The sequence below is a fragment of the Nerophis ophidion genome, linkage group LG08, assembly GCF_033978795.1.
Source record: "Nerophis ophidion isolate RoL-2023_Sa linkage group LG08, RoL_Noph_v1.0, whole genome shotgun sequence".
NCBI classification, from domain to species: domain Eukaryota; kingdom Metazoa; phylum Chordata; class Actinopteri; order Syngnathiformes; family Syngnathidae; genus Nerophis; species Nerophis ophidion.
Window position 1 is genome coordinate 7,303,892 of NC_084618.1, and position 15,000 is coordinate 7,318,891.

Below are 15,000 nucleotides of genomic sequence, written 5' to 3' on the forward strand. Positions count from 1 at the left end.
CCAAATCGCTGCCGTTGTGTCCTTGGACAGGACACTTCACCCTTGCCCCCGGTGCCGCTCACACTGGTGGATGAAAAATGAATGAATGATAGGTTGTGGTTGTAGGGGCCGTAGGCGCAAATTGGCAGCCACGCCTCCGTCAATCTACCCTAGGGTAGCTGTGGCTACAGATGCTGCTTACCACCACCAGGTGTGAATGAATGATGGGTTCCCACTTCTCTGTGAGCGCTTTGAGTATCTAATAATAGAAAAGTACGATACAAATCTAATCCATTATTTTTATTGTTATAATTACATCCAGCGAAGGTGGCGGCGTTTCCGGGTGTTGTTGATAAATGGCTTTGGCTTTGCATAGTCAAGTTTTAACTTGCACTTACAGATCTAGCGACAAACTGTAGGTACTGACAGTGTGTTTTCTGAAGTGTTCCTGAGCCCATGTGGTGACATCCTTTACACACTGATGTCGGTTTTTGATGCAGTGCCGCCTGAGGAATCAAAGGTCTGCAATATCATAGCTTACTTGCAATGATTTCTCCAGATTCTCTGACCCTTTTGATGATATTACGAAATGTAGATGGTGAAAATCCCGAAGTTCCTTGCAATAGCTCGTTGAGAAATGTTCTTAAGGAGGAAGCTGAGCAGGGACTTGTCTTTGTAGTCCTGGACGCTCCTCACTTGTGTCCTTTTCCACTTATGCCCGCACACGGAACACTTGCCCACTTTGCATCAGTCCATCTTGGATGAGCTCGGGCCCAGCGAAAGCAGGCGCCGTCTCTGGGTGTTGTTGATAAATGTTTTTGGCTTTGCATAGCAGAGTTTCAACTTGCACTTACAGATGTCGCGACGAACCGTAGTTACTGACAGTGGTTTTCCGAAGTGTTCCTGAGCCTATGTGGTGATATCCTTTACACACTGATGTCGCTTTTTGATGCAGTGCCGCCTGAGGAATCAAAGGTCTGCAATATCATAGCTTACTTGAAGTGATTTCTCCAGATTCTCTGACCCTTTTGATGATATTACGAAATGTAGATGGTGAAAATCCAGAAGTTCCTTGCAATAGCTCGTTGAGAAATGTTCTTAAGGAGGAAGCTGAGCAGGGACTTGTCTTTGTAGTCCTGGATGCTCCTCACTTGTATCCTTTTCCCCTTAGGGCCGCGCACAGAAGACTTTCTAACTCTGCATCAGTCCATCTTTGATGAGCTCGGGCCCAGCGAAAGCCGGCGGCGTTTCCGGGTGTTGTTGATAAATATCTGTGGGTTTGCGTAGCAGAGTTTTAACTTGCACTTACAGATGTAGCGACAAACTGTAGGTACTGACAGTGTGTTTTCTGAAGTGTTCCTGAGCCCATGTGGTGATATCCTTTACACACTGATGTTGCTTTTTGATGCAGTGCCGCCTGAGGGATCAAAGGTCTGTAATATCATCGCTTACTTGCAATAGCTCGTTGAGAAATGTTCTTAAGGAGGAAGCTGAGCAGGGACTTGTCTTTGTAGTTCTGGATGCTCCTCACTTGTGTCCTTTTCCACTTATGCCCGCACACGGAACACTTGCCCACTTTGCATCAGTCCATCTTAGATGAGCTCGGGCCCAGCGAAAGCAGGCGCAGTCTCTGGGTGTTGTTGATAAATGTTTTTGGCTTTGCATAGCAGAGTTTCAACTTGCACTTACAGATGTCGCGACGAACCGTAGTTACTGACAGTGGTTTTCCGAAGTGTTCCTGAGCCTATGTGGTGATATCCTTTACACACTGATGTAGTCCTGGACGCTCCTCACTTGTGTCCTTTTCCACTTAGTGCCGCACACGGAACACTTTCCCACTTTCCCACTTTGCATCAGTCCATCTTGGATGAACTCGGGCCCAGCGAAAGCCGGCGGCGCCGTTTCCGGGTGTTGTTGATAAATGGCTTTGGCTTTGCATAGCAGAGTTTCGCGACGAACTGTAGTTACCGACGGTGGTTTTCCGAAGTGTTCCTGAGCCTATGTGGTGATATCCTTCACACACTGATGTCGCTAGAGTATTTAACATGGTATAATTGCAGCCTTAAATAGGTAAGTAACTCATAACAACATGAATTTGTATTCATTATTTTTTGAGCCATGACAGTTTAAAAAAAAAAAAAAAAAAAAAAAAAAGTCCCACTAAAATTTTAGGGTATTTAAAAGGACTTATATTTACCACGCCCCCACCGCGAAAAGGTATATTGCAATCTGGGGGGAAACCTTGTATAGTAGTTTGTTATACAGTTTTTTTGTATACCTGTTAATACTCATATGGATGATTTTTTTATATATATATGATTAGCATCCATTTGATTACATTTTAATATGCCTGTTTTATTTGATTTTTCTTTTTAATATATGTTGTTGTTCTTTTATATTATAGTTTTGGCATTGTAATAATCCATCCATTTCCTACCGCTTATTCCCTTTTTGGGGTGGCGGGGGTCAGCTATTGTAATAATAATTATTATTAAAATGTAATGGAATTATTCCTGTCTGTTTTATGTATTTTTCATTTTCTTATTTTACTCGTTACTATTGTAAGAGGAGTGATAGTAGTGTTATTTTTTTTGTTTTGTTTTTTCTTGTAGTCGCTGTACTCAAGTGTGAGGGAAGAAAATGATTGACAGGTGCTTGTGCTGAAAACCTGTTTAGGACCACTGTCACACACCATTATCACTGACAGTAGAGTGGAAAAAATGCACAGTAACGGTGTGTGTGTGTGTGTGTGTTTGTGTGTTTGTGTGTGTGTGTGTGTGTGTGTGTGTGTGTGTGTGTGTGTGTGTGTGTGTGTGTGTGTGTGTGTGTGTGTGTTCTTGTATTTCCACCCTTCTTGAGACATCAACAAGGAAAAGCAGCTTCCATATGAGGAGGTGTGAACAAGTTAGGACATAAATCATGGTCCCAATACAGAAAACAATTGCATCGAATACAGAACCAAATACTAGATTCCGTGAACATTGCTCCAAAGTCATGATTTTTTTGTTGATTTAAAGGCCTACTGAAACCCACTACTACCCACCACGCAGTCTGATAGTTTATATATCAATGATGAAATATTAACATTGCAACACATGCTAATACGGCCTTTTTAGTTTACTAAATTGCAATTTTAAATTTCCCGCCAGTTTCTTGTTGAAAACGTCGCGGAATGATGACGCGTACGCGCGACGTCTGAGGCTGTCGGGAAATATTAGCGCTGCACCGCACACGGCTAAAAGTCGTCTGCTTTAATCGCATAATTACGCCATATTTTGGACATCTGTGTTGCTGAATCTTTTGCAATTTGTTCATTTAATAATGGAGACGTCAAAGAAGAAAGATGTCGGTGGGAAGCGTTGTATTGCGGCTGTCTTTAGCACCGAGACACAGCCAGTGTTTCTTAGTTTTTAACACAGAGCGGTCAAGCGAACATGTTTTCTCTACGTCAACCAGCATGTTTTTGGATGGGGAAATTGTGATATATATATATATATATATATATATATATCTTACCGGAGACATCAGTGGATTATTCGTTGTCCTGCAGCAGCTCTCATGTCAAAAAAGGCAGCTGTGAGCTCGGCTCCTCGGCTTCTCCCTGAGGGAATAAGCGGTATAGCTCGGTTGGTAGAACGGCCGTGCCAGCAACTTGAGGGTTGCAGGTTCGATTCCCGCTTCCGCCATCCTAGTCACTGCCATTGTGTCCTTGGGCAAGACACTTTACCCACCTGCTCCCAGTGCCACCCACACTGGTTTAAATGTAACTTAGATATTGGGTTTCACTATGTAAAGCGCTTTGAGTCACTAGAGAAAAGCGCTATATAAATATAATTCACTTCACTTCACTTCACACTGCGTGTTCACCGCAGCCATCCGACCTCGAGGTATGTCTTTACAATCTTTACAATCTCACTTGTGTTATTTTACAAGAACAGCAAAAATATTTTATGGTAATAAAAGTTAATATTACTCAACACAATTCCAAATTTGTGCAATATTACGATAAATGTTGGATTTTTACTCAACGGTCACATTTTTACAAGAAAAGCTTAACATTTTGGAAATTTTATGAAAAGAGTCGTCATTTTACGAAACAAAAGTCACTATTTTATAAGAAGCATTTCAAATTTGGGCGATATTATAATAATAAGCGGAAATTTACTTAGGAAAATGACGACAAAAGGCGTAATTTTACTCAAAAAATGTCACGATTTTACAAGAACAACAAAAATATTATATTGTAACAAAAGTGGTCATTTTAATCAACGCAAGTCAAAATTTTACAAGAAAAACTGAACATTTGTGCAATATTATGATAAAAGTTGGAATTTTACTCAATAACAGTCACAATTTTACAAGAAAAGTCAAACATTTTTGCAATTTTATGAAAAGAGTCATTTTACTCGACAAAAGTCACAATTTTTACAAGAAAACTTTAAAATTTGGGCATTATAATAGTAATCAGAATTTTACTCCCAAAAATTCCAAGAACAACACAAATATTTTATGATAATATAAGTTAATATTACTCAACACAATTCCAAACTTGTGCAATATTACGATAAAAGTTGGAATTTTACTCAACGGTAATGTTCAGTTTTTCTTGTAAAATTAAGAATTGTGTTGAGTAATATTAGGACTTTTATTATCATAAAATATTTTTTTTGTTCTTGTAAAATAGTGAATTTTTTTTATTAAAATTCTGATTACTATTATAATGCCCGAATTTTAAAGTTTTCTTGTAAAATTGTGACTTTTGTCGAGTAAAATTCTGACTTTTTTCATAAAATTGCAAAAATCTTGAACTTTTCTTGTAAAATTGTTACTGTTATTAAGTAAAATTCCAACTTTTAATGTTGCACAAATGTTTATTTTTTCTTGTAAAATTTTGACTTGCGTTGATTAAAATTACCACTTTTGTTGTAATATAATTTTTTGGTTCTTGTAAAACAGTGACATTTTTTGAGTAAAATTACGACTTTTTTGTCATTTTCCCAAGTAAATCTCCGCTTATTATTACAATGTCGCCCAAATTTGAAATGTTTCTTATAAAATAGTGACTTTTGTTTAGTAAAACGACTCTTCATAAAATTTCCAAAATGTTAAGCTTTCCTTGTAAAAATGTGACAGTTGAGTAAAATTCCAACTTTTATCATAATATTGCACAAATGTCCAGTTTTTCTTGTGAAATTTGGAATTGTGTTGAGTAATATTACGAGTTTTATTATAGTATAATATTTTGTTGTTCTTGTAAAATAGTGAATTTTTTAAAGTAAAATTTTGATTACTATTATAATGCCCGAATTTTAATGTTTTCTTGTAAAATTATGACTTTTGTCGAGTAAAATTATGACTCTTTTCATAAAATTGCAAAAATGTTTAATTTTTCTTGTAAAATTGTGACTGTTATTGAGTAAAATTCCAACTTTTATCATAATATTGCACAAATGTTCAGTTTTTCTTGTCAAATTTTGTCTTGCCTTGAGTAAAATTACCACTTTTGTTATTATATAATATTTTTGTTGTTCTTGTAAAACGGTGACATTTTTTGAGTAAAATTACGACTTTTTTGTAATTTTCCCAAGTAAATCTCCGCTTATTATTACAATGTCGGCCAAATTTGAAATGTTTCTTATAAAATAGTGACTTTTGTTTAGTAAAATGACTCTTCATAAAATTTCCAAAATGTTAAGCTTTCCTTGTAAAAATGTGACATTAGAGTAAAATTCCAACTTTTATGATAATATTGCACAAATGTCCAGTTTTTCTTGTAAAATTTGGAATTGCGTTGAGTAATATTACGAGTTTTATTATAGTATAATATTTTTGTTGTTCTTGTAAAATAGTGAATTTTTAAAGCAAAATTCTGATTACTATTATAATGCCCGAATTTTAAAGTTTTCTTGTAAAATTATGACTTTTGTCGTGTAAAATTACAACTCTTTTCATAAAATTGCAAAAATGTTTAATTTTTCTTGTAAAATTGTGACTGTTATTGAGTAAAATTCCAACTTTTATCATAATCATGCACAAATGTTCAGTTTTTCTTGTAAAATTTTGACTTGCCTTGAGTAAAATTACCACTTTTGTTATAATATAATATTTTTGTTGTTCTTGTAAAATAGTGAATTTTTTTAAAGTAAAATTCTGATTACTATTATAATGCCCGAATTTTAAAGTTTTCTTGTAAAATTATGACTTTTGTCGAGTAAAATTACGACTCTTTTCTTAAAATTGCAAAAATGTTTAATTTTTCTTGTAAAATTGTGACTGTTGAGTAAAATTCCAACTTTTATCATAATATTGCACAAATGTTCAGTTTTTCTTGTAAAATTTAGACTTGCCTTGAGTAAAATTACCACTTTTGTTATTATATAATATTTTTGTTGTTCTTGTAAAACAGTGACTTTTTTTGAGTAAAATTACGACTTTTTTGTCATTTTCCCAAGTAAATTTCCGCTTATTATTACAATGTCGGCCAAATTTGAAATGTTTCTTATAAAATAGTGACTTTTGTTTAGTAAAATGACTCTTATCATAACATTTCCAAAATGTTAAGCTTTCCTTGTAAAAATGTGACATTAGAGTAAAATTCCAACTTTTATCATAATATTGCACAAATGTTCAGTTTTTCTTGTAAAATTTGGAATTGCGTTGAGTAATATTACGACTTTTATTATGGTATAATATTTTTGTTGTTGTAAAATAGTGAATTTTTTAAAGTAAAATTCTGATTACTATTATAATGCCCGAATTTTATATTTTTTTTGTAAAATTATGACTTTTGTCGAGTAAAATTACGACTCTTTTCATAAAATTGCAAAAATGTTGAACTTTTCTTGTAAAATTGTGACTGTTATTGAGTAAAATTCCAACTTTTATCATAACATTGCACAAATGTTCAGTTTTTCTTGTAAAATTTGGACTTGTGTTGAGTAATATTACGACTTTTTTTATCACAAAATATTTTTGTTGTTCTTGTAAAATAGTGATTTTTTTTAGGTAAAATTCTGATTACTATTATAATGCCCAAATGTTTAATTTTTCTTGTAAAATTGTGACTTTTGTCGAGTAAAATTATGACTCTTTTCATAAAATTGTAAAAATCTTGGACTTTTCTTGTAAAATTGTGACTGTTATTGAGTAAAATTCCAACATTTATCATAATATTGCACAAATGTTCAGTTTTTCTTGTAAAATTTTGACTTGCGTTGAGTAAAATTACCACTTTTGTTATTATATAATATTTTTGTTGTTTTTGTAAAACAGTGACATTTTTGGAGTAAAATTACGACTTTTTTCGTCATTTTCCCAAGTAAATTTCCGCTAACTATTATATCGCCCAAAGTTGAAATGTTTCTTACACAATAGTGACTTTTGTGAAGTAAAATGACGACTCTTTTCATAAAATTTCCAAAATGTTAAGCTTTTCTTGTAAAAATTTGACCGTTGAGTAAAATTCCAACTTTTTTCATAATATTGCACAAATGTTCAGTTTTTCTTGTAAAATTTAGAATTGTGTTGAGTAATATTACAACTTCCATCCATCCATCCATTTTCTACCGCTTATTCCCTTTCGGGGTCGCGGGGGGCGCTGGCGCCTCCTTTTATTATCATAAAATATTTTTGTTGTTCTTGTAAAATAGTGAATTTGTTTAAGTAAAATTCTGATTACTATTATAATGCCCAAATTTTAAAGTTTTCTTGTAAAATTGTGACTTTTGTCAAGTAAAATGACGAGTCTTTTCATAAAATTGCAAAAATGTTGAACTTTTCTTGTAAAATTGTGACTGTTAGTGAGTAAAATTCCAACTTTTATCATAATATTGCACAAATGTTCAGTTTTTCTTGTACAATTTTGACTTGCGTTGAGTAAAATTACCACTTTTGTTATTATATAATATTTTTGTTGTTTTTGTAAAACGGTGACATTTTTTGAGTAAAATTACGACTTTTGTCGTCATTTTCCCAAGTAAATTTCCGCTTATTATTATATCGCCCAAATTTGAGATGTTTCTTATAGAATAGTGACTTTTGTTAAGTAAAATGATGACCCTTTTCATAAAATTGCCAAAATTTCTCAAAGTGGTCAACATATGAAATAACAAGTGTGCGTAAGAAATTGAAATGGCCAAAATGTATCTAAAAAAAAATGTAATAACGAAGTAAATATTGAAAATTAAAAAACAATTACAAACAAAAAAAATAAAATAATATTAATTAACTAAAAGCTTACCTTTTTTATATTTGCATAGTATGTATATATTATTAATGTTGTAAATACAAATCTTTATATATCTAGAAAAGGTGGTCCTAAAGAGGTAGGCATTTTTCTCAGGTCTCAAGAAGGTAAGAAATACGTGTGTGTGTGTATGTGTGTGTGTGTGTGTGTGTGTGTGTGTGTGTGTCAGCTGACTCCAGCAATAACACATTTGAGCGTGACCAGCACAGGCAGCAGCCCCCACTTCCTGTCACACGCAGAGAGGGGACATACACGCCCGTCTTCATCCCTCCATCTTCACTAACCAGTAAGGGAGATCACAGCTTCCCGAAGGATGGCTCAAAATAGTGATAATGATAGTTACCGCATTTTTCGGACTATAAGGCGCACTTAAAAGCCTTTCATTTTCTCAAAAAATCGACAGTGCGCGGCATCACTCGGTGTGCCTGATGTACGGAATCATTCTGGTTGTGCTTACCGACCTCGAAACAAAAAGGAGGGATTTTTCCAAATGACTGTGTGTCGCTTTTAAAAGTGCTCCCCCTCTGGTCAACATATGAAATAACAAGCGCCCCCTTAGGCCAAAATGAATTTAAAAAAAATTATATATATATGTATGAATAGAGACATACTGTAATAACTTGAATAAATAATGGAGATTAAAAAACTATTACAAACCAAAAAATTATCAAAAATTTTATCAACTAAAAGCAGTGTTTTTAACACAATGTGTCGACTTTTTTTATCAAAAAATTGGAAACAAATTATCATATTCTTTCTGTTTCTATAATATTATTTCTTGTAAAATTATGACTTTTATGTAAAATTATTACTTTTTAATGCAAAATGGTGACATTTGTCACGTAAAATTATGACATCACAATATTACCAATTTTTCGGGTTGTTTGAGTAAAATGATGACTTTTGTCAAGTAAAATTCCGATTATTATCAAATCATTGCCCACCTCGTGTGTGTGTGTGTGTGTGACAATCATTGGTACTTTAACTTAACTATTCATTCGATGAGCTTTTTGAAACAACACAGTGCCGATACAGCTAGTGAGTGTGCCTTGCACTCACCGAGGCTTCATTTGCACATGGCTAGATATAAAACAGAGAAAATGGTCGGCTTCCACGCTGAGATTCCGAGAAAAAAATATTTACAAGTCCGAGTGATTAGATGATTTTGTCCCGGACGATTTGGGAAATGTGTTGATATTATGGGATGGATTTATTAGCTTTACTGCGCCGTGTGCACGGACACTGACGGGGCGTGCTGTGGATGGAAGTGGACGAGCAGGAGAGGAGGAAAGCAAATAATCGGGAGGGAGGGGGCGGTAGTGTGTGTGTGTGTGTGAGAGTGTGAGAGAGTGAGGGGAGGGGGCTGGCTTTTTTTTTTTTTTTTTTTTTTAAACACAATCGAGTCCAGATCAGAAATAAAACACACACAAAAAAAAAAGGAAGAGGAGGAAAAAAAAAAAAAGGAGGAGGAGGGATCGTTGCCGGAGTGAAGGCGACAGAGTGAAGTGTGTGAGATCTGCTCTGCGTGCTGGAGCGCACACATTGCATCATCACCAATAGTGCCGTTATTCCCGTTTATTTGCGGCGTTATGATGTCGACGGAGGAAGCCGCCTTCTCCTCCCGGGGGATTTAAGGAAAAAGAGGACACAAGAAAGAAAAAAAAAAAAAGAGAGAGAGGACAAAAGCATCCCCCCAACTGACCCCCCCCCCCCTTTTTTTTTTTCCTGCCATTCTGCTTGCGTGTGGACCATTTTTTTTTTCTTCTTCTTCTTCTTCTCCCCTCCCGGCAGACATGGAGAGGAGATGATGCAGCCGGGAGCCCAGTGAGCGCTTCCCCCTCGACGACAGGACCACTCCTGGGGAGCGGGGTCGGGGGTGGGGGGTGGGGGGCCTTCTTTGGATTATCCTTTTTTTTTTCTTCTTTTTTTTTTAAATATATATTTCACGTCCATTTTTTTTTTTTTTCCGGCGCCATGCGGCGTTCATAAGAGCGAGGAGGAAGAATGTGGCGGCAACATTTTCCAGGCAAGCGGCGTGTTTCCTGTTTTCTTTGCTGGATGTCTAATAAAGTCTGGCATGTGGGGGGAGGGGGGGGGGGGTAGTGTGTGGTCAGCGATGTAGTCTTGTTGTCATTCTGCTACACTTCATGTTTCCACTTCCTGGGCTGCAACTTGATGGAACGCCAACAGTGTGTGTGTGTGTGTGTGTTGGGGGTGGAAAGAGAGTGAGAGAGAGAGAGAGAGAGTGGGAGAGAGAGAAGGATGAGTGCTTTTGTTTGGGAGGAGTGCGCTCATTTCCCTGGCAGGGGCTCGCCTCGGCGTGGCGGGCAGCCGGGTGGGGCGCTCGTGGCAGCGTGGGGACAAGTGGGCTTTGTGTGCTACTTTTTGGGGGCCTGGCGAAGAGAAGAGGGTGGGGGGTGATGGCCAACAAAGGCTCGCTCATTGCCCCCCCCCCAAACACACACACACACACACACCCTCGCTCTGACCTCGCGCTGCCACCCGGCTTGTGTAGTTGTGTTGCTGTGCGCTTGAGGAAAGTCGTAAAAATGAGCCACTCGCCAAACTGCAGGTACAAACTCCGGCAGGGTGTGTGTGTGTGTGTGTGTGTGTGTGTGTGTGTGTGTGTGTGTGTGTGTGTGTGTGTGTGTGTGTGTGTGTGTGTGTGTGTGTGTGTGTGTGTGTGGTGAACTAGTAAGGACATAAATCATGGTCCCAATACAGGAAAACGCGTCGGATCTAATAGAGAGCCAAATACTAAAATATGTGAACATTGCTCCAAAGTCGGGATTTTTTGGGTTGATTAAATGTGCGTACAAAAGTAAATATTGACAGGTGCAAAGGCAGCAAATGTGATACGGCAGGCTAGATAGGCATTTTTCGAAGGTCTCAAAAATGTAAAAAAAATACAAGTGTGTGTGTGTGTGTGTGTGTGTGTGTGTGTGTGTGGTTAACAAGTTAGGACATAAATCATGGTTCCAATACGGGAAAAAACGTTACATCTAATAGAGAGCCAAATACTTGAGTCTGTGAACATTGCTCCAAAGTCAGGATTTTTTTTGTTGATTTAATGTGCGTACAAAAGTAAACATTGACAGGTGCAAAGGCAGCAAATGTGATACGGCAGGCTAGGTAGGCATTTTTCGAAGGTCTCAAAAATGTAAAAAAAATACAAGTGTGTGTGTGTGTGTGTGTGTGTGTGTGTGTGTGTGTGTGTGTGTGTGTGTGTGTGTGTGTGTGTGTGTGTGTGTGTGTGTGTGTGTGTGTGTGTGTGTGTGGTGAACTAGTAAGGACATAAATCATGGTCCCAATATGGGAAAACTCTTAGGATCTAATAGAGAGCCAAATACTAGAATCTGTGAACATTGCTCCAAAGTTGGGATTTTCCGGGTTGATTAAATGTGCGTACAAAAGTAAATATTGACAGGTGCAAAGGCAGCAATATATGATAAAAACAAGACAGCGGCTAAAGAAGGACTTCCTTATTCATACCTGAAAAAAACCCGCCAGGTGACATTTTTGAAGTAAAATTACGACTTTTGTCGTCATTTTCCCAAGTAAATTTCCGCTTATTATTATAATATCGCCCAAATTTGAGATGTTTCTTATAAAATAGTGACTTTTGTTAAGTAAAATGATGACCCTTTTCATAAAATTGCCAAAATCTGTCAAAGTGGTCAACATATGAAATAACAAGTGTGCGTAAGAAATTGAAATGGCCAAAATGTATCTAAAAAAAAATTGTGTATACAGACATAGTGTAATAACGAAGTAAATATTGAAAATTAAAAAACAATTACAAACAAAAAAATAAAATAATATTAATTAACTAAAAGCTTACCTTTTTTATATTTGCATAGTATGTATATTTTATTAATGTTGTAAGTACAAATCTTTATATATCTAGAAAGGGTGGTCCTAAAGAGGTAGGCATTTTTCTCAGGTCTCAAGAAGGTAAGAAAAAATACAAGTGTGTGTGTGTGTGTGTGTGTGTGTGTGTGTGTGTGTGTGCGTGTGTGTGTGCGTGCGTGCGTGCGTGCGTGCGTGCGTGCGTGCGTGCGTGCGTGCGTGTGTGGTGAACTAGTAAGGACATAAATCATGGTCCCAATATGGGAAAACCCGTCGGATCTAATAGAGAGCCAAATACTAGAGTCTGTGAACATTGCTCCAAAGTCAGTTTGTTGATTTAATGTGTGTACAATACAGCTAGGTAGGCATTTTTTAGAGGTCTCAATAAAGTAACGAATAAAAGAATGCGGGTGTGTGTGTGTGTGTGTGTGTGTGTGTGTGTGTGTGTGTGTGTGTGTGTGTGTGTGTGTGTGTGTGTGTGTGTGGTTAACAAGTTAGGACATAAATCATGGTCCCAATACGGGAAAAAACGTTACATCTAGTAGAGAGCCAAATACTAGAGTCCGTAAACATTGCTCCAAAGTCAGGATTTTTTTTTGTTAAGTTAATGTGCGTACAAAAGTAAACATTGACAGGTGCAAAGGCAGCAAATGTGATACGGCAGGCTAGGTAGGCATTTTTCGAAGGTCTCATAAATGTAAAAAAAATACAAGTGTGTGTGTGTGTGTGTGTGTGTGTGTGTGTGTGTGTGTGTGTGTGTGTGTGTGGTGAACTAGTAAGGACATAAATCATGGTCCCAATACTGGGAAACCCGTCGGATCTAATAGAGAGCCAAATCCAAGAATCTGTGAACATTGCTCCAAACTCGGGATTTTTTGGGTTGATTAAATGTGCGTACAAAAGTAAATATTGACAGGTGCAAAGGCAGCAATATATGATAAAAACAAGACAGCGGCTAAAGAAGACTTCCTTATTCATCCCTGAGAAAACCCGCCAGGTGAACAGCGAGTTAGGGATTTTTTGAAGGTCTCTAGAAGGTAATACATGCAGGTGTGTGTGTGTGTGTGTGTGTGTGTGTGTGTGTGTGTGTGTGTGTGTGTGTGTGTGTGTGTGTGTGTGTGTGTGTGTGTGTGTGTGGTGAACAACTTAGGACATAAATCATGGTCCCAATACGGGAAAAAACGTTACATCTAGTAGAGACCCAAATACTAGAGTCCGTGAACATTGCTCCAAAGTCATGATTTGTTGTTGATTTAATGTGCGTACAATACAGCTAGGTAGGCATTTTTCGGAGGTCTCAATAAGGTAACGAATAAAAGAATGCGTATATGTGTGTGCGTGAAGTGAAGTGAAGTGAATTATATTTATATAGCGCTTTTCTCTAGTGACTCAAAGCGCTTTACATAGTGAAACCCAATATCTAAGTTACATTTAAACCAGTGTGGGTGGCACTGGGAGCAGGGGTTGCGGGGATTGAACCTGCAACCCTCAACGAGGTATACTGCCCAGGTGTGTGTGTGTGTGTGTGTGTGTGTGTGTGTGTGTGTGTGTGTGTGTGTGTGTGTGTGTGTGTGTGTGTGTGTGTGTGGTGAACAAGTTAGGACATAAATCATGGTCCCAATATGGGAAAACTCGTTGCATCTAATAGAGAGCCAAATACTAGAGTCCGTGAACATTGCTCCAAAGTCTGGAATTTTTTTGTTGATTTAATGTGCATACAAAAGTTACCCACCACGACCCCAAAAGGGACAAGCGGTAGGAAAATGGATGGATGTACAATACAGCTAGGTGGGCATTTTTTGGAGGTCTCAATAAGGTAACAACTATAAGAGTGTGTGTGTGTGTGTGTGTGTGTGTGTGTGTGTGTGTGTGTGTGTGTGTGTGTGTGTGTGTGTGTGTGTGTGTGTGTGTGTGTGTGTGTGTGTGTGTGTGTGTGTGTGTGTGTGTTCTTGTGCCTTGTTAATGCTATTTATCATTCCCAATCCTTTTGTAAGACATGAACACACACTTTTATTTATATATATATATATATATATATATATATATATATATATATATATATATTTATATATATATATATATATATATATATATATATATATGTGTGTTTATATATTCATATATTCTAAGTTGTAAATAAATAAATACATACAAAGTTTGTCAATGGGGGCTCTCTATTTTGCCCACAAAATTCTCAAAAATAACCATACAAAACTCGCCAACAATACTCTATTTACATATAGTTACCTGACTATTAACAACATCTTAAAGATGTTGTGAATATAAGCACTAGTGTCTCGGCTCGTCAAAGTTATTCTAGATTGTAAGTCTCCCATCCGGATGATAGGAGGATTTAGTCAGGAGTCTAGAAGTTGTTCATCTGTGACATTCAATTCACACCCGGAGATGGAGACAAACACACACAACCGAAGACCGTGTCTGCAGGGAGACTTTTCCTTTTAACCCTTCGTGGGCGTCATGATTAATTTTTCATCTAAAACGGGAAGAAATGCACATCCTATCAGTTCTCTTTGGGGTGAGAGCAGACATTGTACACTAAGTGATCGTTTTATTATGTTTGTCCTTTTAACCCTCCGTGGGCGTCATAATTAATTCTTCATCAAAACGAGAAGAAACGGATGTCCTATCAGTCGTCATCGCAGTGAGAGCAGACATTGTACACTAAGTGATCGTTTTATTATGTTTGTCCTTTCAACCCTTCGTGTGGATTATGATTAAATTCTTCATCTAAACGGGAAGATGTGAACATCCTATCAGTTCTCTTTGGGGTGAGAGCAGACATTGTAGACTAAGTGATTGTTTTATTATGTTTGTCCTTTCAACCCTTCGTGTGGATTATGATTAAATTCTTCATCTAAACGGGAAGATGTGAACATCCTATCAGTTCTCATTGCGGTGAGAGCAGA

General features: G+C 37.0%; 1 protein-coding gene across 7 annotated transcripts in view; it reads left to right on the forward strand.

Moving 5' to 3' along the window:
• The window catches only part of ctbp2l (C-terminal binding protein 2, like), a 343,339-nt gene that overhangs the window by 242,553 nt on the left and 85,786 nt on the right, over positions 1-15,000 (forward strand). The window contains exon 1 of one of the 7 annotated variants that reach the window (XM_061907571.1): positions 10,103-10,250. The exons of the other annotated variants lie outside the window; for them this stretch is intronic. Coding sequence (XP_061763555.1) covers positions 10,229-10,250 — 22 coding nt within the window. The 5' untranslated portion in view covers positions 10,103-10,228. Of the gene's footprint in view, positions 1-10,102; positions 10,251-15,000 lie in introns of those variants that run through there. 7 annotated transcript variants of the gene reach the window in all.